Source organism: Brienomyrus brachyistius, chromosome 24 (assembly GCF_023856365.1).
Source record: "Brienomyrus brachyistius isolate T26 chromosome 24, BBRACH_0.4, whole genome shotgun sequence".
Taxonomy (NCBI): domain Eukaryota; kingdom Metazoa; phylum Chordata; class Actinopteri; order Osteoglossiformes; family Mormyridae; genus Brienomyrus; species Brienomyrus brachyistius.
The window spans coordinates 784,422-812,020 of NC_064556.1; the positions used below are offsets into that span (position 1 = coordinate 784,422).

At 48.9% G+C, this 27,599-nt stretch overlaps 1 protein-coding gene across 3 annotated transcripts; it reads right to left on the minus strand.

Moving 5' to 3' along the window:
• Positions 1-1,419: 1,419 nt before the first annotated feature.
• LOC125720183 (E3 ubiquitin-protein ligase pellino homolog 1-like) lies at positions 1,420-26,488 on the minus strand. 3 transcript variants are annotated; one of them, XM_048995361.1, is made up of 7 exons: positions 26,292-26,488; positions 5,710-5,910; positions 5,194-5,323; positions 4,980-5,081; positions 4,647-4,850; positions 3,180-3,368; positions 1,420-2,029 (listed from the first exon to the last, which is right to left on the minus strand). In XM_048995361.1, the coding sequence occupies exons 2-7, from the start codon at positions 5,880-5,882 to the stop codon at positions 1,442-1,444; spliced, it is 1,386 nt and encodes a 461-aa protein (XP_048851318.1). In that variant the 5' UTR covers positions 5,883-5,910; positions 26,292-26,488; the 3' UTR covers positions 1,420-1,441. The 3 variants fall into 3 exon arrangements, with proteins under 3 accessions (XP_048851318.1, XP_048851319.1, XP_048851316.1); XM_048995362.1 differs by lacking the exon at positions 26,292-26,488 and adding an exon at positions 21,238-21,381; XM_048995359.1 differs by having other exon boundaries at positions 1,421-2,029; positions 26,296-26,487.
• Positions 26,489-27,599: the final 1,111 nt, after the last annotated feature.

Below are 27,599 nucleotides of genomic sequence, written 5' to 3' on the forward strand. Positions count from 1 at the left end.
TAGTGTAGTGACTGTTTGTGCTCAACAGGGGGTCCCCTAATCTTGGAGCCTCAGACAAATGCCTGGTTCGATTGGTGGTAAACACTGCCGCTGGATGTGAGCTTCTGCAAGCAACAGGGAATTCAGTTGGAAGCTTGTCTCCCGACCTACGCAGTCCACGCTGAAGGCCACGTGTGAAGGTTACTTCCTCTCTATACTGCACGGTACGGATACGGTGTTACGGTGAATTAACAGCATGGCAGAGCCAAAGGTTGTTGCGGGCATCTCTGTTCACTTTTGCTGCTTTGAGAGGCTGTTTTCTCACAAAGGTTTGTTTCCACCCCTGTGAGCTGAAAGCTGCGGCCATTTCGAACTCATGGATCGTCACACGCTTTTCAGTTCGTGGATGTTTGGCTGGATAATGGAGTGTTTATTGGGATTTGGAGTGTTTATTTTTTTGAGGCTAGACGTAAATAATAATAAGGGATATAACCAGTCATGGAGGGAGGGGCATTCACAGGCCACACCCCCCCAAACTACGCCCTCAAATGCCCCCCACCAAGGACACCCTCTTTTCATTTTGTTTCTTAATAAAGGTGTTCATTCCATTCATATAAACTTGGTCTCTCCCAAAGGCGTGGCTCTGAATTGTCTGCTTACCCAACGGCCCCCCCACTCGATCATGACCCCCCCTGTCAGATTCGTGCTGGTGCCGACACACAGCCCCCCGATCTCCCGTATGGCAAAGCCACAGGGTCCTTGTCTGCCTGCCCAGTCATTCCTGCTGACTCACTCCCACTTCCCGCCCTCTGACACTGAACACTGCACGCCCACTGCTGCATTTCCGTGCATCTCACCACCTGTGAACCTTTCTGCTCAGTCATCCAGCTTCGGTACATTATTCCTAGTGCTTCTTGGGTGCATTTGCCTTTGGAAAATCGTGAAATTCACTGAAATGTAGAACTTTTCACTGGAAGCATCACTGCAGGGTCTAGTCCACACAAAAATTGCTGCTTTTAAACAAGGATGGTCATATATTTCTTAACAATTGGATCAAGGAACGTCATACATGACTACTGGCAGGGTGGAGTGGTGGATAGAACCATCGCCTCTCACACCAGGGACCAGGGTTCAACCTGCCTGAGCAGTCTACTGCTGCTTTTTAATATTTGGACCATAGGAACATCATACATGGCTACCAGTAGGAGGGTGGAGACAAACCTCTCATACCATGTAAACAACGACTGTGTTTTGCAGGTGAAACTTCAATACTGTATTTAATAATATTTCCTAGTGATGATCTCGATCTCCTTCGGTCCACGTGCACGGAAGAATGCAGCACAGTCTCCTAGTTTTGTTTTTCCCTTTTATTTATTAACACCCCCCAGTGACCCCCTCACCTTTTCCTTCCTTCCCTTTCTTGCTGGCCTCCTCCCCCCCCCCCCGCCCTGCCCCGGGCCGCTCAGTCGAGGGGGCCCTGGAAGATGAGTTTGCAGTGGCCCTGCTCGCCAGTGAGCCAGGTGCCGCAGAAGGGGCAGGCGGTGTGGAAGGCGTGGGTGCCGTGAGGCAGCGGAATCTGGCTCCAGCCCCGCACTGTCTTTTCTGAGCACACATGGCCGCAGGGGCAGAAGGCGTGCGTGGGGGGGCCTGCGTCCAGGTACAGGCCGCCCTCGCAGCCCAGCCACAGCGGCACGTAGGGCCCCACCCGCCGGCACATGGGGCACTCGCGGTCCCCGGAGGCCGCCAGCGAGCCGCCCCCCGCCTTCTCCTTGCGAAAGCCCCAGTTGTGGTAGCCGTGCACGTGGCCGCAGTTGACGTAGACCCAGGGCTGCTTCTTGTCGACGATCTCGCGCTGGGCCAGGCTGGGGAAGGCTAGCGTGTTGAAGCCCACGGGGCACTGGGGGCGTGCCGCGTTCAGCTCCTGCCGCAGTGACTCCAGCTGCTTCAGGTTGGGGGTGCGGCTCAGCCCCCCAGGGGTGCGCCACAGCAGGGTGGCCCCACACAGGTCTATCAGGGAGCCATCCTGCAGGGTGTTCGACTCGTTCTCCACCTGCAGGGAAGGGGCGTCGGTCACAGGGATGGGGCAGTGTGACCTGCACTCTGTGACTCTGCGTGCGGCTATTTGCCCTGCAGTGAACTAGCATCCCATCCAAAGTGTCATGCATTCCCGGTGCCCTATGCTTCACCCCCAGGGTTGTGGGTTCGAATCCCAGCTATTCTCTGTGGATGTGAAGTCCACGTACTCCCAGTGTCATGTGTGTGTGCAGTCTGCATGTTCCCCGCGTCATGTGGGTTCAAACCCCACACCCACTCTGTGTGTGCAGCCTGTTCTCCTCGTGTCACTGGGTTTGATTCCCACCCTCACTGTGTACATGTGCAGTTCTCCTGTTCTCTCCTCTCCCTCTCTGTCATGGGGGTTTCTTCTCCCTCCCTTAATTCGGCCTGGGATAGACTCCAAACCCCCCCCCCCCCATGACCCTATACTGTATAAACAGCTGGAAAATGAACCGATGCACCTTGATGACTGTATCAGTGCTTTTTATGGTCATATGAGTGGCGTTAAAAACAGCTGCAGTCACTCTAGTCACCACCAGAGGTCTCCACCTGCCAGAGTGTGATAATCAGCGGGCCTCTAAACTGCAATGTTAAATCAAAGTCACGTTTTACGATCGATATTGCTCCTGCACTGTTCCCATTTCAGACGGCGCTGGGAAGCCACCAGCTGCCATCTGCTCCGGCCTGATCGATTCTCAGCCTCCGGCTGAATGGAGCTGCACTGATTGAATATGCCTTCGATAAACGGGGGGAAGCAGCCCGCCTTAGCTGTCCGCCTCTTCCAGCCGTCGTGCCCCCCGTGTCAGCGAGAATTTGGAAATAGCGGTTGTGTAGAATCCAGGTGCGAGGCGGTGACTGAAGGGTGGGCTGCTTAATGCACAGGCTACTCCCGGCTACAGCTAAAGGCCCCTGCAGATATCAGGACCCCCCCCAGCAGAAAAAGGCCGGCTAGTTAAATCGACCTACAGTCCCCAGATAAGTTGCCCCAGACCACCTCCATCTGCTGAATGTGAAAGATGCTTGCGAGAGGCGTCACCTAAGCTAACAGAAAACATCTGTGCGGGATTATTTGTGTTCCTCATGGCTGTGATTAATGTTAAACGTGGGACATGCTGCGGCGACGCCCCCCCTGGCCCGGTCCTCACCAGCTTTCCTCTCTGCTGGGCTGATCGCGTTTCCCTCAGGGCAAACACGTTCCCACACACCGAGATCTCCCTCCACACGCCCGGCGCCGGCTCGCTGACGAACTCCCCAGCCGGATGCATCACCAGCACCCCGTTGGTGGTCAGGCCGTCCATCAAGCCGTCGGAAGTCCTCCATTTGGCCGCCCTCTCCTGAAGACCCGCCCACGGGGGGACGTCCAAGGAGCACGATTGGATGAGAGTGCTAGGCAGATCCACCTGTCCAGCCTTTTCATTTATGTTCAGAGACTCTGCCCTCCCCAGGCCTACATGCACCCCCCATGAATGAAAACACAGGAGCACTCGCCTCAGTGTGGCTCCAGAGAACATCCCCGTTTCATTCATGGCCTGGGAGAAGGTCCGCCATAGACCTTTTTATATTCTCTCTGCATGGGCCTCTGGAGCTTCTACAAAAAGCCCCCCCGATTCACGGAGACTACAGCCCCTGCCAGGGACATTCTGTGTGGGAAGCTTCATGCTGCCTCACAGCAGTCGCTCGGCAAACGGACTCTCTTACGCTTTTATTTATATCTCCTGCCTCTCCAGTGTCACACGGCAACGGCACTGCGCCCCCGGCAGCTGACACTGTGGCGTGACCCGGGCCGGCTGCTTCCAGGCTGAGAACTGGCTTGGCGTCCCGGCATCGCACCACGGCCACGGATCTGACTTGCGGGGGTGCCGGAGAGGCCGTGCCTGGCCCCCATACCCACCACAGCAGCTTTTCACCGTAAGAAATGATCTAAGCGTCACGTTGGGGGCACTGCCCGTGCAGGTGATGCTGCTCACACCGGCGACCGCGAGGCCTCCACGTGAGGCGCCCGTTCAGCTGCAGCATCATTCAGTGAGATTAATTCAGCCTCTACAACAGCCTCTATGTACTCCGTTCTCTCTTATTGTTAGCTATTCAAAAGTCACCCATAAGTCCACCTAGACTCCCATATTTTTTGACCCTCGTCCGGTTAAAAATGGCCAGGGATTCCCATAGAAGGCAGTCCGTGCCCTTAGCCAACATGTTATAACAGGTTATTGATTATAAACCTTTACATCGGAAATTGCCAGCTGCGGAGTCTCTGCTGTAGCTGCACGCCCCTGGCGCACCCGGAGGCCGCGGATCACTCCTCACTGGACTTCAGGACATTCCCTCCCCCTACACCCATGCAAGAGAGCAGATAACGTAGGTCATGTTGGCCGGACAGGAACATTTTTGATCTCCCCTTAGATGAGCTGTGCCTGGCTGTTACACCCGACACACCATCGGCTTCAGTCTGAGGCCCGGCAAGTGAAGGGCAAAGCTTCCAGAAAAACGCCTTTACTAATTAGTGCTGATTAGCTGGATGCTCGCAGGCAGTGCCAAGGCCTGCCCGTAGAGACAGGAGGGCCGGAGCGCTGGCGAGGACCCCAGCACCGCCTGAGGCTCCACCCACAACTCACCCCCAGGAAGATGTTCTTGGAGGAGTCGAAGCCGGCGGCGTAGATGCGAGTGGTGTAGGGGGGGCTGCGCTCGCACATGATGCGGCAGGCGTAGCGGGAGATGGTGCTCTGGGCCGACTGTCCCCCCTCCCCCGCGGCCCCCTGGCTGCCGGGCGACGTGTCAGTCACCACGAAGTCGATCATGCTTTCTGTGGAGCGTCCGATCTGGGGCCAAAACACAAACTACTTAAAGCTGACGAGCTTCGCCCCCGGTATCCGTCAGTCCCACATCCTGAGCATCCTGCTTCGGTTACAAACCTCTTTATGAGCTTTATGAGGTCGTGGGAAGCTCACCTGAAACATGTCTGTGTTGCTGTCATGTGTGTACTCCACGATCACGGAGTGACTCCTGGACAGCGTGTAGGAGATGCTGTGCTGGCTCTTGTTGCTTAGAGCCTGCGTGGAGCAAACACAGGGGAAACTGGCCTGAGTTTGGGAAACTGGAGGCTAGCTGCCGCTCACCGCGGCATCCGTAGGGTTACCGATTCGGCGGAAGCAAGGCCCTCACCTTAGACACCAAGGGAGTGGAGATGTTGTGTATGATATCTGGCTTGACCCCGTTGGCTTTCGGTCTCTTATAAAGAGCCAGACGGCTTCTCCGGCGGCCTTTGTCACCATTAGCTAAGGACCCGTTGTACCTACAGGGCAGAGGGCAGGGACACCCATCATCGCTGTGTCCATCCAACAAACTGCCTGTCTACTGACATCCAGATCAGCAAAATGTACCATGGTGCTCAGGTCGCTTAACTGCTTAAAAGCTGAATATGCTACACAGGCTATTTGCTGTTTCCCTGTTTCTGTCAGTGTCAAAGTACATACAGAGAAAAGACTTAAAGCAACTGGCATCAGCTAACGAAAGAAAACACTGGCTGCTGATGTGCCTACGGCATCACTTTGGATCGCCTACATCCCTCCGAATGGGTCCTTTATTTACACGGACAGTCTGCTGTTCTTCAGGACTCCCAGAGCACAAGTCCCCCACCTTTGCTCTCCTCCGCTGGCCCATCCAGGTGGAGGTACCTACCCCAGCACGATGAGCTCCCCGTACTTCACCTGCTCCTTGTCTGTCTGGTAGATGTCGTTGTGGGGCTGGGAGCTGGAGCCCAGGGTGGGGGAAGGCTGGCCCTTGTTGCAGGACGGACGGAGCTCCAGCGAGGGAGGGGGGCACAGGGCCTCTGAGCTGCCCTCTAGTACCATTCCCACTGGCCACAACAGAGACAGGCGGCTGGAAGGGAGACCCAAGGCCAACACCAGTCAGAACACACCAATCAGAATGCAGAACACACCAATCAGAATGCAGAACACACCAATCAGAATGCAGAACACACCAATCAGAATGCAGAACACAAATACTATCCACCAGTTATGATTTGCTGGTAAAATCACTAAGACCAATTACATATTTCTCTAAATGAATGATACTTAGGAAAATAAAATAGTTGTAGCATGAATTCACATTTGTAATTACCATCCATATTTATTTATTCTCTGTACTGTAACACCATGTTCTCACATGTACATTATATGCAAATATCTGTCTGTCCAGAAGCACTTTATTTTCACTTCTAATAAACATTAGTGGAACAAGACAAAAAGTACCCTGAGTGTTAACAGATTAATTCAGTTGGAAACAAAAATTCAGAAAATAAATGATCCTAATGCTACATCTGACTAATGGACTTCATATAAATGAGAACATTAAGATCAAAAATGAAACTTTCAGAAACCGTGACTGTGGACGGCACAGTCCGTACATCTGATCCTTCATGCGTGAAATATACATCACCGGCATTAGAAATATATGTAAAGTATGAATGTGATCTAATTTGCATAAGTGATTTTTAAAACAAATGCTACAATGTTACCCCAGTGATTTATTTGCAGATCATCATTTAATCAATTGAGTTGCTTTATAAATGAACATTTCATGTGTCTTAGAGGTGCTCAAACACACTGCTCGATGCCACAATGCGAAGCAGTAATAATCAATTTTAACCATAGTCAACCTCTACACCGCATCTAAATGAACACGGGGACTGAGGTTAGGTAAGCTGTGCCAAAGGCGGAACCAAGCCAGGATGCCAAGCTATTACAAGGCACATATGCTCATAGGGAGGGAGGTTTAGAGACACCGGTGGACCTGAGGGAGGACAGAGGAGCAGGGGCTGAGAACCATGCAGGGACATGCAAGCAGCAGGGAAACTGAACCCTCAAGCGTGGAGGTGTTTGAGCCACTGTGGCAGCCCGCTGGGACGTCAAAAAAGACAGGAATCCAGACACTGGACAGTCACAAGCACTGGAGAGACATGTGAAAATGCATTAGCACTTTACAGTGGCCCAGCTGGGGTGGGACCCATGGGGACAGTTGCCAGGGACTAACTGGCTCACAGCTTCCTTAATATCTACATTTGTTTACTTTTGTCCTTTTTTATTTTCCAGCTGCTTACATCCAGTGATGTCCAGTTCCTGGGGCATTTGGGGATTAAAGACCTTGCTCAGAGACTCAAAAGAGAAATCTCTCTCTGCTGGACCTGGGATATGAACCAACGACCTTCTGATCAAATCATCACGTCCTAACTTGTTGAAGCACACACTGCTTCCATAGCCACCTCATAACCTCAGTTACCCTGGTATATGAACCAATGACCTTCTGATCACAACCACTATATCTTATCCTGCTGAAGCACACACTGCTCCCATAGCCACCTCATAACCTCAGTTATCCTGGGATATGAACCAACGACCTTCTGATCACAACCACCATATCCTATCCTGCTGAAGCACACACTGCTCCCATAGCCACCTCATAACCTCAGTTATCCTGGGATATGAACCAACGACCTTCTGATCACAACCACCATATCCTATCCTGCTGAAGCACACATTGCATAACCTCAGTTACCCTGGAATATTACTTTTCCAGCACCACTCGAGTCTTTCTGTTGTGTGGAGTGGAATGACCCCCACCACCCACCCTTAGGGTACGACGACTGTGAATTTGCTGCATCTGTCAACAGTTACAGCGACAGCTGAGTCCAAATCACATGGGATGTGGCGGAGAATATGGGAAAAGAATAACAATAGTAAAAATTATACGACAGAAAGGATGCAAATATATTTGCCATTTGTGCATCCATCTCCTGAGACACACAGGAAGGCAAAGCCTGGGCTTAGAGCACAAGATCAGCCGTCTATCTGGGGTCCCTGAATCAGTTTTCAGGGTTAAGGGCCTCTCTCAAGGAGTTAACAGTGATATGATCACTTTTCTGGCCGCAGGATTTCAATCCGACGACCTCCCGATCACGGACATGGAGTTCTACCCCACATAGCCATACACCGGCAAACAAGGTTTATTGTCCACAAACAAAACTGAAATTCAAACACATGTCATCGACTGTGGCCAAATTTTATTGATGCTAAAATGATTCATCATTTTCTTTGTCCTGAGATAATAGGTTATTTGCAACAAACTTCCCTCTCATCCTTGAATCGTGACCAGCAAATGACCACTTTTCCATGTACAGAAAGTATTTTTTTATTTAGTATATTATTACTAGTATTTAGTATTTTTTTCACCTCTATCGATTTAATCCGCACTTTAATCCATAAACCAGACACAAAGCATCTTACACATGGTCTTCGTGCAGCAGATCCTGGCTGGTAACTCCATGATGAAGGAGTCACTAATCAGTTTACAGCGGCTGAGTTTATTTTGTTCTGCTACAATGTAATGAATCTCTGGCAGAGAATAAAACCGGGCTCATTTCTTTGTGGGGGGGGGGGGGGGGGGAGGGGCTAATGAGGAGAGAAAGTGAAAGAAGGGAAGGGGAGGAGGAAAAAGAACAAAGGAAGGTAGAGGGTGGGGCTTGAAAAAATATAAAAGATGTGAGAATATAAGCGTGAAGGGGACAAAGAGAAGGGTGGCAGGGGCGGGTCTGTCTGAGTATGAAGGGTGTGTGTGTGTGTGTGTGTGTGCGTGTGTGTGTGCGTGTTGGGAGGGTGTGGCAAGTGCAGCACGGGTGATGGATGGCCGCTCTCCACGAGGCACTTTCTAATCAACCCACTGGCACAAATCTGCATGGGGCGGAGCAGGGGGTGGAGGGCTCTGGGTGCGCGGCCGGTAACATGAAGGTGGAGGGAGTACAAGGCAAGGTGGCATGCGGCATGCAGAGGGCGGAGAGCTCCATGCGAGCGCGCTTTGATAAACCCGCTGCTTCCTAATTATCCTTCATATCCCGTCTTGTGACTTCCCAGCGCAGGGACAGCGACAGACGTGGAGAAGAATAGGCAGAGAGCACGGTGAAAAATGTGCGACGCCCGAAATATACGCTCGCGCACAGAAGCGACGACAGGCTGAGGAATGAATTGTCAGGAAGATTTGTAAGTGCGCTCCCTCCCTGCCTGCCCCAAACGATCGGAATCAGTCGCCCTCTGGGGGACCTTTAGAAAGCAGTTTCTGGTGAGACGCAAAGGAGACGCCACACATGTGCTTTGCTCACTGGATCTGCACGAAAAATTACAAGTACATAATTAATAATATACCCAGTTTCCCCACAGCAACTGTTTAATGGGAACAGTAGATAAATATGACGTCACCATTGAAATACGCAGCTGCCCAGTCTGGGCCTTTTCTTACGAACTGAAGAAAGCTGCCTGTAGCATGGGGAGACCGTGGGAGACACACTGAGAGCAGAGCCATCTTTAAGGAGGTGCAACCGGGGGGGCGGCAACAGGGCCTCCCCATAGCATGGGGAGACCGTGGGAGGACACACTGAGAGCAGAGCCATCTTTAAGGAGGTGCAACTGGGGGGGCGGCACCAAGGCCTCCTCATAGCATGGGGAGACCGTGGGAGACACACTGAGAGCAGAGCCATCTTTAAGGAGGTGCAACCGGGGGGGCGGCAACAGGGCCTCCCCATAGCATGGGGAGACCGTGGGAGACACACTGAGAGCAGAGCCATCTTTAAGGAGGTGCAACTGGGGGGGCGGCACCAAGGCCTCCTCATAGCATGGGGAGACTGTGGGAGACACACTGAGAGCAGAGCCATCTTTAAGGAGGTGCAACCGGGGGGGCGGCAACAGGGTCTCCCCATAGCATGGGGAGACCGTGGGAGAGACACTGAGAGCAGAGCCATCTTTAAGGAGGTGCAACTGGGGGGGCGGCACCAAGGCCTCCCCATAGCATGGGGAGACTGTGGGAGACACACTGAGAGCAGAGCCATCTTTAAGGAGGTGCAACCAGGGGGGCGGCACCAGGGTCTCCCCATAGCATGGGGAGACTGTGGGAGACACACTGAGAGCAGAGCCATCTTTAAGGAGGTGCAACCAGGGGGGCGGCAACAGGGCCTCCCCATAGCATGGAGAGACCGTGGGAGACACACTGAGAGCAGAGCCATCTTTAAGGAGGTGCAACTGGGGGGGGCGGCACCAAGGCCTCCTCATAGCATGGGGAGACTGTGGGAGACACACTGAGAGCAGAGCCATCTTTAAGGAGGTGCAACCAGGGGGGCGGCAACAGGGCCTCCCCATAGCATGGAGAGACCGTGGGAGACACACTGAGAGCAGAGCCATCTTTAAGGAGGTGCAACTGGGGGGGCGGCACCAAGGCCTCCTCATAGCATGGGGAGACTGTGGGAGACACACTGAGAGCAGAGCCATCTTTAAGGAGGTGCAACCGGGGCGGCGGCACCAGGGCCTCCCCATAGCATGGGGAGACTGTGGGAGACACACTGAGAGCAGAGCCATCTTTAAGGAGGTGCAACCGGGGCGGCGGCACCAGGGCCTCCCCATAGCATGGGGAGACCGTGGGAGACACACTGAGAGCAGAGCCATCTTTAAGGAGGTGCAACCAGGGGGGCGGCAACAGGGCCTCCCCATAGCATGGAGAGACCGTGGGAGACACACTGAGAGCAGAGCCATCTTTAAGGAGGTGCAACTGGGGGGGCGGCACCAAGGCCTCCTCATAGCATGGGGAGACTGTGGGAGACACACTGAGAGCAGAGCCATCTTTAAGGAGGTGCAACCGGGGCGGCGGCACCAGGGCCTCCCCATAGCATGGGGAGACTGTGGGAGACACACTGAGAGCAGAGCCATCTTTAAGGAGGTGCAACCGGGGCGGCGGCACCAGGGGCCTCCCCATAGCATGGGGAGACTGTGGGAGACACACTGAGAGCAGAGCCATCTTTAAGGAGGTGCAACCGGGGCGGCGGCACCAGGGCCTCCCCATAGCATGGGGAGACTGTGGGAGACACACTGAGAGCAGAGCCATCTTTAAGGAGGTGCAACTGGGGGGGCGGCACCAAGGCCTCCTCATAGCATGGGGAGACCGTGGGAGACACGCTGAGAGCAGAGCCATCTTTAAGGAGGTGCAACCGGGGGGGGGGCGGCACCAGGGCCTTCCCAAAAGGGAAACTTGCCTACATAATGAAATAAAATTAAGCTAAATAAGGGACTTCATTGTTTTCACTGATTGGATGCAGCTACATTCCATCTGAATAAGTTATTTTAATTAAGTACAGGGCTACATATATTTGTTGTGTAGTTGGCTACAGCATTTTCGGCTTGGTACGTACAATGAAAGGAATTTATACATTTACTGACATGCACAGAAGCCTAAATTCACAAGTAGGTGACCCAGACAGAAAACATGCTAATCGTGGCTGTAAGCTGGTTACAGCTCATGCTGATTACAGTTGGTCGTACTCAGCAGTTTAGGAATTCAAATTCATTTGCATGGTGAATTTTCACAACACTTCATTGCCTGAAAGCGCTTTACATTATCCCTGCCCAAAGCTCCCCGTGAGCAAGGAGCGAGAGAGGCAACAGTGGCAAGTAAAACCTCCACTGAAGGAAGAAACCTTGGGAAGAACCGGACTCAGAGGAGGAGCCCAACCTCCACGGACCGGCAACATTTTGGACTGTCGATCGGGGAGAGGCAGGAACAGCCTCAGTCTCCCAGTGGCATTTAAGATGCTTTTCCTGGAAATTCTGATCAGTATCTGAACAGGGATGTTTACCGCTACAGATGGAAGTCCCAAGTCTTGATTCTTAGAATGGAGCAAGTGAAGTCAAGTCATGGTCATCTTAAGTAATTTCACCATCAGTTACCTACAAATGTAATAGTGATGAATTTAAAAAGTAGTCAGTTTGTATGTTCATATCTGCATCTCCCCAAGTAGAGTGTAAACAATTCAAATAAGTAGAGATAAAACAGAGATGTCATTTTTATTTGTAAATAGGCATATCTACCAAGGCACTTTAACAGTGTGCAGTAATCCACATCTAGTGTGCAGTGTGCAGTAATCCACATCTAGTGTGCAGTAATCCACATCTAAAAATTCTACGGAAAATACAGAAGTCTAAATGTTTTAAATCTTTGTCACACACACTGCATTAGCCAAAGAGTGTTTGACAGAGCTGTGACTTAGCTGGAGTTGAGGATTAAACCTTAACTCCTCTTCACATCTGTAAATGTAACACTGACGTCGTGCACTGACAGTCCCCGCAGAACAGCTCAGCAACCTGCAAGCATCACAATCACATCTCCTCACTGCCAGGCAAAAGTCAGACGCAACGGTTAAAACATACCTTTCACGTGATTTTATAAGACAAAATAAGTACATGTCTACCACAATGTTAATGCATTGGCAACCAGACAATTAATAAGCAGAACGTTTAAAGGAAAACTATGTATAAATACATGGATAAAAGTCGTAAGCAGTCATTTTGTGACGCGGAAGACTTTAAACCAGCACTGCAGACTTCAGCTTTAAGGTAGTCTAAGCTACTGTAAATGTAAGTGAACAAAGACAGTCCATTTAAGGCAGACTACCTTAAATCCAACATGTTATCCAGCTAAGCAAGAAATCCTGCTGTGCCGAGCACCCCCAGGTCCTTTTGATTGAAACAGTAGTTTATAAATCCTGTCCTAGCTTTAAGTGTCCTTCCTGACATGGATTAGGTGCTATCCCTACTCTCAGAGTGTTAGAAAATCTTTAGAAAATGCAACATCATCACTAATATTATGTGAGCAAAAGCACTGGGACATTTAACGTAAGGACGCACGCTGCAAACCTGCACGTTTCATTAGTTATTGACAGTATGCCAACCTGTCTTTAAGGGTCTTGAAATGTCAAATGAAATGCAAAGTTGTCATGAATTTGTCATATTTTTGCAGCTTTACAGACCAATTTTTTTACTTCATCTGCACAATAACTTGTATAAGTAAAGTTTATAAGTCCTGGTATCATTGCCCCTATTTTCTAATTCTGCTCGGGCGCCTAACCGCGTCATGTGGGCGTGTTCCGGCTTCTGCGGCATCCGGACACAGGGGCAGATCTACAGAATTTTGTATGGGATGGCAGGAAGATTTTAATGGGTTGCAACGCGAAAACATTCTTTCAGATTTGTAGGTATATACGTACGAGGTTCGTATGTTGTAAATACAATCCGTCATCACAAAGGTAAATCCAGCCGTAATGCAACAATCAGCAGTGTACTGTTTGCATATTTTGCAAATGTCACCCCAAACTGCAAGAACTGCGCACACAAAGTGAAATGTGATCCGACAAAAAAGTTTAGACATCTAAAGTCTTTACACGCACGGATAGAAAGTCTCTATACTGCAGTCTGTCATCCACAGAGACTAAGAGAAGGCGATCAGCACCGCTAATCAGCAACGCCCAGCCCCATTAGTAAAGCTGTTAAGCGGATTATTTGTACAGTCGGCATTTCAACTAACCGCGGATCGAAGATATTCGGGAAAAAATATCCAGAACGTTACAACACTAAAACCTTAATTTGCCGCACAAATATCTTCTATATGTGCTACGATGGTTGCGCCAATACCGAACGCATAGACATTTTTCCCGGTGTGACAGCATTTACATAACATTGAAAGTGTTGAGTATAAAGAGTCACAGTTACAGAGTAGTCAACTGGTTGGTTGAAACAAAGTCTTGGTATAGATTTGTACTCTCTGGACCTCTGGTATTATGTGTAATGCATAAATGTTCTGAAGTATACGTGTCAGTAGGTTATATGCGAATACTACGCCATATTATCTAAGGGAGCCGAGCACCGCGGATTGTGATGTCTACGGCGGCGCCGCGGACACCGAGGGACCACTGTACTGTATATGTTTTACACGCTTCAATGTTTTACTTTCGGCCAAAAAGTAAGCTCTGCGTGTGAGGGAGGGAGTGCTGTACGACTCGGTATTAAGGTGACGAGATATATATATAGTCCGGAGGGTTGGACTCCATCAGGGCTGCCCTTTGTCACTGATTCTGTTCATAGTTTTTATGGACAGAATTTCTAGGCGCAGCCAGGGCGTTGAGGGTGTCCGGTTCGGTGACCTCAGGATTAGGTCTCTGCTTTTTGCAGATGATGTGGTTCTGTTGGCCTCATCGGACCGTGACCTTCGGCGCTCACTGGACCAGTTCACAGCCGAGTGTGAAGCGGCTGGGATGAGAATCAGCACCTCCAAATCCGGGACCATGGTCCTCAGCCGGGAAAGGGTGGAGTGCTCTCTCCAGGTCGGGGAGGAGGTCCTTCCCCAGGTGGAGGAGTTTAAGTATCTCGGGGTCTTGTTCACGAGTGGGGGAAGGATGGAGCGGGAGATCGACAGGCGGATCGGTGCGGCATCAGCAGTGATGCGGGCACTGCATCGGTCTGTCATGGTGAAGAGAGAGCTGAGCCAAAAGGCAAAGCTCTCGATTTACCAGTCGATCTACGTTCCTACCCTCACCTATGGTCACGAGCTGTGGGTAGTGACCGAAAGAACGAGATCGCGAGTGCAAGCGGCCAAAATGAGTTTCCTCCGCAGGGTGGCTGGGCTCTCCCTTAGAGATAGGGTGAGGAGCTCAGTCATTCGGGAGGGACTCAGAGTAGAGCCGCTGCTCCTCCGCATCGAGAGGAGCCAGATGAGGTGGCTCAGGCATCTGATTAAGATGCCTCCTGGACGCCTCCCTGGTAAGATGTTCCGGGCATATCCCACTGGGAGGAGGCCCCGGGGAAGACCCAGGACACGCTGGAGGGATTATGTCTCCCAGCTGGCCTGGGAACGCCTCGGGATTCCCCCGGAGGAGCTGGACGAAGTGGCCGGGGAGAGGGAAGTCTGGGTGTCTCTGCTGAGACTGCTGCCCCCGCGAAAGATAATGGATGGAGGTCAGCACTAGGGTGTTGAACAAGGTGGCAGGTAATTTTCTTATGGTGGCAAATGCCACCCTATGCCACCCCAGTAAATCCGCCTATTTATGGGCGCATGAGACCCAGCAAGCGCAGTGGAGCCAGGCGAGGACAGAAAAAGCCGAGGTGGAAATTAATATTAATTACAGTGATAGAATGTTTTACAAATCATTATAATAAATACAAGTCAATATCTAATTCTACATCTTGTCTGTTTCATAAATTAGAAAGCAAGTGTCAATTCATAAAAACAGACACGAGGGTGACTCCAGTCAAGTCATGTGACTTGTGTTACTGACCTTCGCTAAACATACACTGTTTTGGACATATGATCACTTAGGCTAGGCTAACGTATCCTGTGTGGCCACGCTCCCATTTGGTGCTGGCTAGTCCAGAAAGGTCACACTGTAGAGCAGGGGTAGGCAGCCCTGACACAGGAGTGCTGGTTCCAGGCAGACTATCCATGATGGCCTCTGGTGAACCACACCTGAACTAAGGTAGATAGTCACACCTCAGGTAAGGTAGAACACCTGCTGGGTCCTGGTACCCCAAGATCAGGGCTTTCTATCCCGGCTGTAGCCTGTCAGTGATCGGTGAGTCGTCGTTATTTATTGTAGTTGCATCTGTATTACAGACACCAAGTAGCAGCAGGCAGAGTGATTCCCAGTACCGGGTTGACCGGACCTGGGGCCCCAATAGGCTTGCTCATCCTGGGCCCCGCCCCTCCTCAGAGATGGGCCCCCCGGACGTGATGTGTGCATGGGCAGCATCATGGGCACAGCTGAATCCTAACGTAGCTAGATTTCAAACAGCAATTAGTGCGTCACCCAGTCCTCCTTGTCCTTTCATCACAAAAAATCTTGCGTAACTACGTTATGTAACTATGACACAACCATGTCGAGGTTCCCTCTTTCCTACACAGTCTTGCACTCCATGCGTGCAGCAGAATCCCTGACGCATCGATCAGCCCTGTTAGCTCTTCGTGTCTAATGCTGCCACACGCTCAGCGTACAGACAAAGTACGGACCCCCCCCCCCCTCCCAGGCAGAGATCCATCCTTACATGCAGCACGTCCATGATCTGTCGCCATTAGTTAATACGCAGCGAAATGTGCTAAATGGCAATTCTGTCTGCATGTAGAAATTCCATAGTGACGCAAAACGTGATTACATCTGTATCACAGGCGTGACAGAAATACAGATGGTGGTTCCGTAATGTCGCCCTTCAAAAGCCAAGAATTATGTATTATTATTATGATACGTATGGAGCTCTCAGGCCGCTTGATATCACATGAGACATTGCTAAAAATATGAATGTAGAGCTATTATACAGTTTTAAATACGGAGTAATTTTGATCAATGCAACATGCACTTAACCAATCAAATTGATCTACTCAATTCAACTGCTGAATACGAATGATATTAGACAGACAGACAGACAGATACTTTATTGGGAACTTTCCGGTTTATAGTAGCTGAATACACACTTTTAAACAGTGAAGAAAAATTAAACATTATACACAGGAACAATAAATAATAGACAACAATAAACAGTAACAGTGCAAAGAATGACAGGGAAAGTATTGCACGGAACTCCGTAGTATCCGCTCAGAAATAGATAGTGTTGTACGGTGGGTTGTACCCTGAACACAGTTCCGGTTCTGTGTGTCTACTGCCGCCGTAGGGTGACTCGCTGAGTCTAACGGCTGATGGTAGGAATGCCCTAATGTGGCATGCCAGTGCCTTGGAGCACCGCTGCCGTTAGCATCTGCTACTGAATGGGCTCCTCTCTGTGGCCAAGACGACCTACAGCGGCTGGGAGTCACCATCCCGTACGGCCAGCAGTTTCCCGAGTGTCCTCTGTTCCATCAAACTAAAATGATAAGTCGCTTTTAACTGTGTGTTTTTTTTTTTTTTAAATGAACCGGTGAAGGAATCACGCAGGTGGGACATATAACACCGATTCGATAAGAAGATCTGGGTCGCCAACGAATCGATGCATCCATGCAGAGTAACGATGAAATGCGATAGGGCTACAGGATGGACACACAAAGGTACAGGGATCACAAAGGTTACAGGGCAGGTGAGGCTGCTACTCGCAGAGAGAAGATGCAATGTATGATCTGCAGTATTTAATATCCCTATAAACAATCATAATGACTAACGAAGGAAAACAGATTTTATAACAACGAAGGGGAATTTTTAAGTATTCTGTGTTCTAGACGTGCCTCAGAGGGTTTTTCTGCTCTACCTGAGAGTGGAAGGTTGCTGGTTTACAGGGTTGGCAGGTCGAGTTCACTGTTGTGGCCCTGATCACAGTCCTTAACTCCAACTGCCGTTTCTCACAAAAAACGTGTCACTTTGGATAAAATTGGCTGCTAAATTAATGTAAAAATGTAGATTAGAACCTGCATTTAGAGATCTTAGGAAACAGATCGCAAGTAGACAGACTGCAGCACTGGATCTGCTATTATTATTATCAAATGAATGAAAATGCTGCCTGAACGCCGATTAAAGCGTTAAGGTGATCACACTGAAAGGTTGGTCCTTTGTGTCATTTTAAATACCCAGGATGTGTAGCAGAACCTGCTTCCTGCAGTTTATGTCTGTGTATTGAAGCGAGATGTGAGGCACATACGCGACGTGGATGCATCTTCTTCTCTACACCTCACACTGGAAGTGGACACTGCGCTTCTCCAGTCCACTGGCCATTCATCTGGAAACATGCCCAACAGCGCCTGCAGTTGTGTGTAACGCCTACACAGTACTAGTGAAACACACCTTGACGTCATGTAGCAACCTGTAGCCAACCTGTGCCCAGAACATGTGGGAACTCCTCAGGACTGTTGGAGGAGCATCTCAGGTGGCTACATCTGGAAGCTGGTTGAAAGGATGCAGAGTCTGCAGTGCTGCCACTGAAGCAAAGGGAGCTGTTCTGAAGCCTAAACCTAAAGCTGCTGAAGACTTCCCTACATCACTGAGATATTTAATATGCATGACTTCATTGCCTCGAGGCCTTTTACTATAAGGTGAACAACAGCTAAGAAAGGGACAAATGCCTTAAAAGCAGGTGCGTCCAGACATCTGACTGGCACTGCATTGATGTCCCGCCTTGCACCAGGGCACCTGGAGCTGTGCAGGCACATGTGTGACTGTAGTGATGGCTAACCTAACCTAACCTAACCTAACCTAACCTAACCTAACCTAACCTAACCACGTCACAAAACCAGCCCTGAGCACCCCAGCTGCCGTCTCCTGTACGTACAGGACACTTCACAGGGATCTGGGTCCTCTGGGCCCCCGGAAGGAAGCGCAGCATTAGCTTCTCCCGGAGCCTGATGATTAAACACTGGAGGGGTCCTCCAAGTCACAGCTTGGGAGGCATCTGCTCCTCCGCACTAACACCCAAACCCGAGCTGCTGTCCCAGAAAAGCCTTATACCTCATCTAACCTGATCTCTGTCTTAACTGAACTCCAAGAAGCAGCTTTAGCTGAATAGCGAAGCAGCCCCCCTCGCCCCCACCCCGACAAAGATGTCATCGGCTGCCTCTGGCAGAATCCCAGCAGCTCCTCTTCTCATTCAGCCATGTCTGATGGCCAGGGTGCTTCAGCGTGACGTCGATGCTGCCCTCCACACAGCCTCTGCCACACCTCGGCCCTCGCTCCCGTGTACGGCTGCCTGCACCTTCTGCTAATGTGCTCCGCCCCCCCCCTTGTCAGCTGCTCCAGCTGCCTGGTACATCTTGGACCCCAGCCAGAGTTGGGGGCCGCTGTCCAAGATGCAGCACTGCTTCACATCGGCCCAGTTGGGTCTTAGAATACTGTGGTCACATGACTCCTGGACCTCACAATCCATACAGCGGCTGTATCCAGGACACAGATTTTAACATGACACCCTAAAAAGCCACATAAGTAGCTCACTTTATAAATAAACCGGATTAGAGAGTATGGTTTATTATAGCAGTATGAGCCAGCGGGATGCACAGGCCGAGTTTGGGTAACATCTGGTGTTTCCATGGCAACCGATCAGGCGTTAACCCAATTAACAGGACCCAGGTGACCTTGGTTGGACTAATGGCCTGGTTAGGGGTTCTTTTTTAGGGTCGGCGGGGAGAAGGAATGCTGGAGAAATTGAAGGCTCCTGCCATAGCAAGCGAGTGTAGGGAAAGCCAATGGGTATATGGGCTTGGAAAGACCCCAGGAGGGAGACGGAACCACTGAGGGGCCCAGGAGTCTGAAAGAGGACATCTTCCTCTGAGAAAAACAACACTATGGTTTGTAGATGGGAAACATGTGGCTGGCATGTTACCTGCTCACCATCCAGGCAAGAGGAGAATAGTCAGACATGATGCTGATAGACGACAGTTATGATGCTGAAATGATAGACGATAGTCACAACACTGACATGATAGACAATAGTCATGATGCTGATGGGATAGATGACCGTCATAATGCTGACATGACAGACAATAGTCACGATGCTGATGGGATAGATGACTGTCATAAAGCTGAGATGACAGACGATAGTCACGATGCTGATGGGATAGATGACAGTCATAATGCTGACATGACAGACGATAGTCACGATGCTGATGGGATAGATGACAGTAATAAAGCTAAGATGACAGACGATAGTCACGATGCTGATGGGATAGATGACTGTCATAAAGCTGAGATGACAGACGATAGTCACGATGCTGATGGGATAGATGACTGTCATAAAGCTGAGATGACAGACGATAGTCACGATGCTGATGGGATAGATGACTGTCATAAAGCTGAGATGACAGACGATAGTCACGATGCTGATGGGATAGATGACAGTCATAATGCTGACATGACAGACGATAGTCACGATGCTGATGGGATAGATGACTGTCATAAAGCTGAGATGACAGACGATAGTCACGATGCTGATGGGATAGATGACAGTCATAATGCTGACATGACAGACGATAGTCACGATGCTCATGGGATAGTCGATAGTCACATAAGTGCAGCACACCAGCAAGGCCACCTGCGTCGTATCTTATGACTAAGCAAGCCGCTAGAGCTCGCTGCATATGTTTTTACTTTAGGAACTAATAGAATATCAAAAGTTTTAGTCGACATGCCTTGAATTTAGCATTTTAAAGGCAGCGCTCTGATCAGAACAGGAAGTTCAGGTGTTCTGTAAAGGGCCAAAATTCGGGAGATGGAGCCGCTCTTCCTTTTCGGGGAGTCTCTCGTCTTGGTGACCCCAGTGTGACCCCACTGATGTGGCCGGCGGGCCGCCCGCTGGCTCGTCCTAGCGATCTGTCACATACTGATGAGGTGCTGAGAACCTTGTAAACTAAACTCTAAAAATAACACCGGTGGTTCTGCCTATTGGCCGTTGGATTCCTTCAGGCTATTAAATGTGCTTGTTCAAGCTATTCTACGCCTCCAATATCACTTACCGCGCAAGAACACATTTTTCTCCTGCTCTTTTCTCATCCATACTTTCCCTCCTCAGTGTGTGTGACTGTATATGTATATATGCTTTCAGGTTAGATATACATCATTGCATTTTTTGCTGAGCAGAACACTCAATACATTATTACATTTTATTCGGCAGATGCATTTATTTAAAGTGACATGCATTTTTGAGAAGGCAGGGTCAGGCAGCAATTGTGGGTTAAGGGCCTTGCTCAAGGGCCCATGGTGAAATTACTCTCCTGACCCTGGGATCTGAACCAGTGACCTTCTGATCACAACCCGCCGAGCCACATACCACCCCGTATACGTAGACATCTATATATAACTGAAATTGTTCCATAGCTAAAAATACCTGTCTTCATTTCTACTTAATTAGAGTCATGTAAAAAAATCAGGTGAAATGGATGAATTTCCTCAGCAGAATGATGGCAGGTTCGTGTTCCCTGGCGTTTCAGAGCTGACCCACGCCTTCTGGGTCCTTCCATGTCCTCCTGCATTGGCCTACAGCCCCTTGCTGCTCCACGTCCCGCGGCAGATTCTTGCTGGCAGGGACGGATTATGGGTTGTGTGGGCCCCTGGGCAAAATGTTCGTGAGGGCCCCCCCCCCACCCACCACCAGCACCACCACCACAACCACCACATTTTAAGGGCCCTTGGCAGCCAAACGCCCTCCCTACAGGGTCAGGGGCCCTTGTAGGCAGAGGATCAAAGAATGTAGGCCCTCTAAAATAGACAAACGAAAATACATTGTTGATAAGCGTTGCAAATTGTTTTGGGCTAGGGGCCCCACGGGCCCCCTGCACCCCAAGGGCCCCTGGGCAGCGGCCCCGCTGGCCAGGTCCGTAATCCGTCTCTGCTCGCTGGTGAGCGGCCCCACCGACGCCGCCTGACTCCTGTACGTCACTCACCGCCGTGAAGCCTTTTCCCACCCAACCGACTATGCCGCTTCACTCGGGGGTCGACTGCATCGCGTGGGATCTCATGTGCTACATGCGGGGTCAAAATCACCCAGCGGTCCTGCCCACGCTCTCTGGCCCTGGAGGTGTCAGCTCCCCCGCCTTCAGCCCTTCTGTACTCTACAGAACAAGCGGAATGAATTTACTCTCCCTGCTTAACAGCGACAGCACTAGGGGTCACCTATTTTTACTCTGGGATGTCGTCACGTAACCGGTGACGACGACGGTCATTAGGTTTTGGCAGCTTAAGAAGAAGAAAGATAAAAAAAATGAAAACCTTGAGATATGACCTAGTTTTACGAGTCAGAAAATACCAAGGGAGAAATGTAAGGTACTTGTGACAGCTTGCAGGTTTATTAAAATAATCCTCCTTTTACTGTGGCTCGATGGCTACTGTAACTAGCCCAAAAGAAGCCAGCCAATAAAAAACACCTTACAGAAAGTGTGAACGCCTGTGACTGAGTTTCAGGTAGCGGGACCCCCTCTGCTCTGGGAGGGCAGTGCATTTAACATCCCAGTGAAGAGCTCATGTCATGTTCCTCCTCTGATGCCGGTGAATGTGCCGCAGATGCTGCCGGAAGCCTGACGGCTGTGGTTCGCGCTCCTCTCTTACAGCACCGTCCAGCCACAGACCGCTAACCACCTTGACAGAAACACGACACTGAGCAGAAGCTCTGTAGTCCGCTATGTTCCTCTGGCGGGGATGCCAAATAAGGATTACCTCAATCATCGATTCGGGGAATCCCAAGGGCCCCCCCTCGCCCCGAATCCACCAGGGATTCCTCACGCATGCTGCAGCCCTGATTCCAAGGCTACTGCCCAGGCAGTTTTAGCAATTCTGTGAATAAATTTTCCGTTTTAGGATCTTACACCTATCTGATGATTGTCAGGTTAAATTATGTTTCTGATGCCGTTCTCCTGTAACTGTGAAATATTTACATAAAATCTGTATATATTTCCATCAGCATAATGATTAAGACATATAAATACCTTTGACCTACGGATGCACTGTAGATACACAGTAAAACATTACGCACGCTCGCTGGCGTAGCTCACAGAGTACCTCTACATCCGACAGGCTGGAGTGAGTGTTCAAGCCAAGGAATTCATTACCCCCCCTCCATGGCACTGTGCTATATCTTATCACACATGTGACCAAGTGAGTCCTGGTGTTCGGTCCAGCCTGTATGCGGGGAGGAGACATGACACCCCATGTTCCCCTGCCCAGGAAAGATTACCAATCACTCTCCACAGAACCTTTAGCGAAGCAGGGTGTGCCTATTCATCTCTAAAAATGAGGCATTTTTACTACATCGTGTAGACAACAAAATCCTGCTTTTCACCACACCATCAATGAATTAAACATTTCACTGGTCAATACAGAGGATGCTAGAACACCAAGGCATCCCTGAATATCTGAGAATGGAAGGGCACTGAGGATTTTCTGAAATAAATACAACAGTATGTGCAAAGCACAGACTGTGAAGGACCTTCATGCTGCCAGGACGCCAATGGTTAAAAAGTATTTGGATGTAATTAAACGGGCAGATTGAGTGCCGGGAAGAGGCCGGAAAAGTGCAAAGCAACGGTTATTATGGCGGCGGTGTTTGTTTGCCTGGCAGAGCCCCTATCACAGCATACAGATCAACACCTCCGCATCGTCCATTTTTACGGCGCTCATGGGTCAACAAGCCGGCGTTCTCTCTAAAAACGATGCATTCTGGCAGAATTATTTATAGCCCGTGAATAATTAAGGGCCACGCCCGGACCCGCAGTGTTTATAATAAGGGATGCTAGCGCGCGCTGCATCTCGTGCATGCGCGAAAGGCACGTGACACTATTGTTTACGTTGTGAGTTATAGCTCTGCGTTTTATTAGACTATCTTTATTTATTTATTTATTTTACACTTTAAAATCCAAGGCAGCAACATATAAGAAATAACCCTAATTCACTGTGTATGACATTCGTGTAGGCTTATTATCATTAGCTAATCTGAAAAAGTGAAACTTATATGAAAAATCTACCGCGGATAATGTCCATAACACATTCTGAACTACGTATAATTCACATGAAATGAAATTATTTTGGAAACGTATTTACCTACTATGTCCGCATTTCGCTGAAACCTAAATATGCACGTCGTGTTGACATATAGCTTTAAATGAAACTTGCCTGTTATGCTAGAATTTACATTTATCTGAAATGCACTCTTCCTTTGTTTCCTTTCGGCCTCACCCCACAGCGACTGACCACAGACCTCACATCTCAGTCCATCTCCATCATTTTTCACTGATTTCATGGAACGGCTTTGACATAAATAATTAAGGAAACACCATCAACGTGATCTTCATGAAATAAGTGATCTGTGCAAATTCCAAAAAAAAAAAATCTTTACTGTTGTCCCGGCACATCGTACATTTAAGGTTTTTATGCATCAAATAATCCATCAGTGAGGTGAAGCGATATACAATACACAACGCGGGGTTTTACTTGCAGTATCACCCCGGCACAGTAGGGGGCGGTAATAGTTACAATGGCAGCTCTTGCCTGGCTCCTCGGCCTTGTGTCACAGGAGAGATTAGCAGCAGAGATGAGACGCTTCTTGCTTCACCTGCAGGGAATCTGCCTTGTTCGCACCCTAGTCTGCTCCTCGTCTTGGTCTCACGCCTTAATCCTGAGCCGCCCCTCCACTGCTGCGCACCTCCTACCCAGCACCACCTGGCTACTCCCTCGGATAATTCTTTGCCGCCCACCTTACCCTCTGCTTAGGCTGTTTATTCCACACCTGATTTCCACTGGTTTACTGGTTATTTAATCTCACTCGCTCCTGTCGTGCCTTCAGTTCCCGGGCCCTGGAGCGAGGAGCGCATCGTGCCTGCGCGGCAGCTGCGGCCGCTGCCTTCTGCTCTGACTGACCATTAAGAGCAAAGGTCTGCTGTCTGTGTGAACAATTTACAGTTTAGTACGTAGAATTTAGCTCAGCTATATTAATGGCCAACTCTGTAATCTGCTTGTTATAGCAAAGATGCACTAGTTTGCACTACATTTCGATCATGTACTGAGAAGAGATGTTATGTACTTCACAGAGAGCTGCATTTTCTACAAATAACACCGTTTCTATTTCTGCGTGACAAGCAGGATGTGGCATGCTTTGTAATATTTCCAGGTGCCAGGTTTTTTTTAAAACTGCTAAATAAGTTCCATTACGTTTCAGTTCAGGAGACTAGACGTGTGAAAGCAGACTTGCTGAAAAACCTTAATGTGGGCAGAGTGGACGCATACAATGATTACTCTGAACAAGATATATAAGGGCCGCTTCACAAAGCAGTAATACAACCCCCAGTTAAGAAGCCCCAAGAATAATTCAATTTAATTTCGGGTTTTGTACTGTAAAAAATCGAGGGTCTCCGTTCAAAAATGCAGGTCACGTGACTGAGTAATTTCTATACAGTATAATATATTTTGTTATATAAATAAATATGGTACCTCCCTAACTGCAGCTTCATCGCCACCTACGCCACCTCTCCGCCTGTGTGTAATGACTCTCGGAAGACCGGAGAGTGGGCAGTCCCAGAGTCTCAGTCCCACAACTTGGCGAACGGCATCAGTGACTCACTCGTGCCCTTGAAATCGTGTGTGATTGTATATTTAACAAATTAAATAAAATCGACCCTATTGATACGAGTAGCAAAACAGATACTGCAGTTTACGATCAATTTATTAATGAAATTTAAGCAAATTAATTAGTAATTTGCCAGAAATCTTTGCCAATATTACAACCTTAATTGCAGAAATGTAACAGAACAGTAACTGATTATTTAGCTTATTTGATTATTTATTGCTAGTAATTAAATTTTGTTTTTTTTTTATGTTAGTTTGTTTTATGTAAAGCACTTTGGTTTATGCTGTTGTTTTAAATGTGCTATATAAAGAAATTGACATTAATGACTATGAGCATCATAGGGTTATAGTCCTGTGATGCCAACAGTAACATTATTATTATTATTGGTTATGAATAATAATAATAATAATACAAGATAATGTATATATCTGCGGCCTATTTCATATTTCTATATGAAGTACTTGCAGGCTCACACTTCCGTGCTCCGTCTCTATTAGAAGTAACGGCGCAGTTCAACCTCCTGCACTCATCCTTGCTCGTTGCGCCATCAGCCGATGTATTGCAATGGATTGCGTCTCCCTCCCTTGGACGCGCACTGTAGGCTACTATTGCTTTTCCGTACAGTTTCGCGCCGCTCAGAAGCGCAGTCCGCACTTTAGCGGCCCTGTCAGCTAAATGATATTCAAATAGATGATGACACTGCTGCTGTCATTATGTCATAGTGAAGTTCATGGGGAGCAAACAAGTGACACCTGGGATTCGCTCTTACCCTGCCTATAAAATATTACACATTCTGTATCCTATATATACGGTATATATGTCGTTACCTTGTTGTTCGATATGTAATCATACGTTACACGCTGTTTTAACACATAGTTTCGTTAACTGAACAATACACATTTATAAAACATAATTATATGTATAATAACAAAAATCATTAAATGATTAGGTTCCCAGAGAACTGCTACATGCATTATATATACATTATTTGTTTATGTATATATTTATATATCATACACACACACACGCGCGCGCACACACACACACACACACACACACACACACACACACACATATATATATATATATATATATATATATATATATATATATATATATATATATATCACGAGAATGTAAAAATGTCAATAATTTCAACAAGGACCCAGTGCTATTTCGTGTCGATGACAATACACGACGCACACTCAATCACTCACGCTCTACATTAGCAATTAGATGAATCGTCATCCATCTGTTTTTATAGGACCCACACTGCACTGCGAGAATACAACCTACAGTCGTCACAAAAACAAGCATCCCGGCCGTACTTTTTGACTGCGACCCCAAAACAAACGTCGAATTCAAAGACAACTCTTGAGATACCTACTGATGTCTGCCGATGGAGGTCTAGACGCTTTAAAATGCGGTTGCAGCGGCCGGCGGCGGATAGACTTGGCGCTGCGCTGATAAAATCCCCCCGTGAGCCACGCTTGGTTGCGGTATCATAAGAATGAACGGCCTCCGCATTGCCGTGCCGCTGTCATCACTTACACGGGAAGAGTCGAGGACCGTCCCCTGAAGGCGCGTCGTGAGCAGCTAGGCACGCCCACCTACCTCTCTAGGGCACGCCCTTTCTCACGTCATCTGGCTTGTGATTGGTCAGCTCTCCAATCCTCACCCCCCCCACCCTCTGTGTCACGCCTATGTCCACCTTCAACACCGCCCAGTGTTCAGGCTGTGAACCACACCTTCCTATTGATTCCTCCGCACGAATTTCCCAGTCCGTTATATCGTGCACAATAATATTTATATTTTATATATCTTCTTCTAGCTACCGCTTACTGAAATACTAGGACTACCAGCTTTCTTGTTTTCTTATCTAACTGGCTCTGAAATTGAAAGCGGTAATACCGATAAGCAGTTGCTGACTATCCCCGTGAGTATTGGCAGGGCTGCAGTATTAATGAAATGTTCATCTTGATTAAGTAAAACGGGAGTGGAGCGTTTCAGTGGCTTCTCTTGGGCCAGTTCATGGCTACTCTCACACCGAAGTCTTCCACGCTAAGGCAGAAGCCCCTGTTATCCAGGCTACCGGGACAGTCTGTGACCCCTACAGCTGTCCCTCACTGGAGGACATTTATAATGATAGACACTAATGCAAGCAGCCTGCCTGGGGTGAACCCGACGGAAGATGGAAGGGTGGATATGTACAAATGTTCGGGAATGTATCATGATATGAAATTTGGGGAGATATTTATTAAATGTATCCAAAAACTGATGTTTTCCCAGGGTGCAATTCTTCCTGCTGTCCACCTACCTGGCAGTTAGGAAGAAGCCCAGGATTACAAACCAGAGAGACTCTGACCTCATCCAGAAATATTGTGCAGAGCATACGCTTTCGGAAAAAAGGCAACAATTTGTACCTTTGCTTGTCACTTGGCTGTACCCTTGTAATGTTACATTTTAACATACAGAAATGGACTCTGAGGAACATCCCAAAGGTACAAACAGCATTAATGTACCATCAGTGGTACAGAAATGTTCCTCAGAATCTATTTCTGTATCATAAAAGGTAAAATTACCTACAGCTAGGGTACAACTAGGGTACAACTGGCAGACCCTTGAAAGTACAGCCCCAGTGACAAGCGAGGGTGCAGATTTTCAGAGTGTGTATAACGGCCTTACTGACAA

Bases quoted from the DNA above. Each gene is read 5' to 3' on its own strand.
- LOC125720183 (XM_048995361.1), bottom strand. From the start codon at position 5,882: ATGGTACTAGAGGGCAGCTCAGAGGCCCTGTGCCCCCCTCCCTCGCTG. The intron at 4,851-4,979 runs GTGAGCTTCCCA...TTTTGGCCCCAG, and splicing joins GCAACACAGACATGTTTCAG to ATCGGACGCTCCACAGAAAG. The intron at 3,369-4,646 runs GTGAGTTGTGGG...GCGGGTCTTCAG, and splicing joins CCAAGAACATCTTCCTGGGG to GAGAGGGCGGCCAAATGGAG.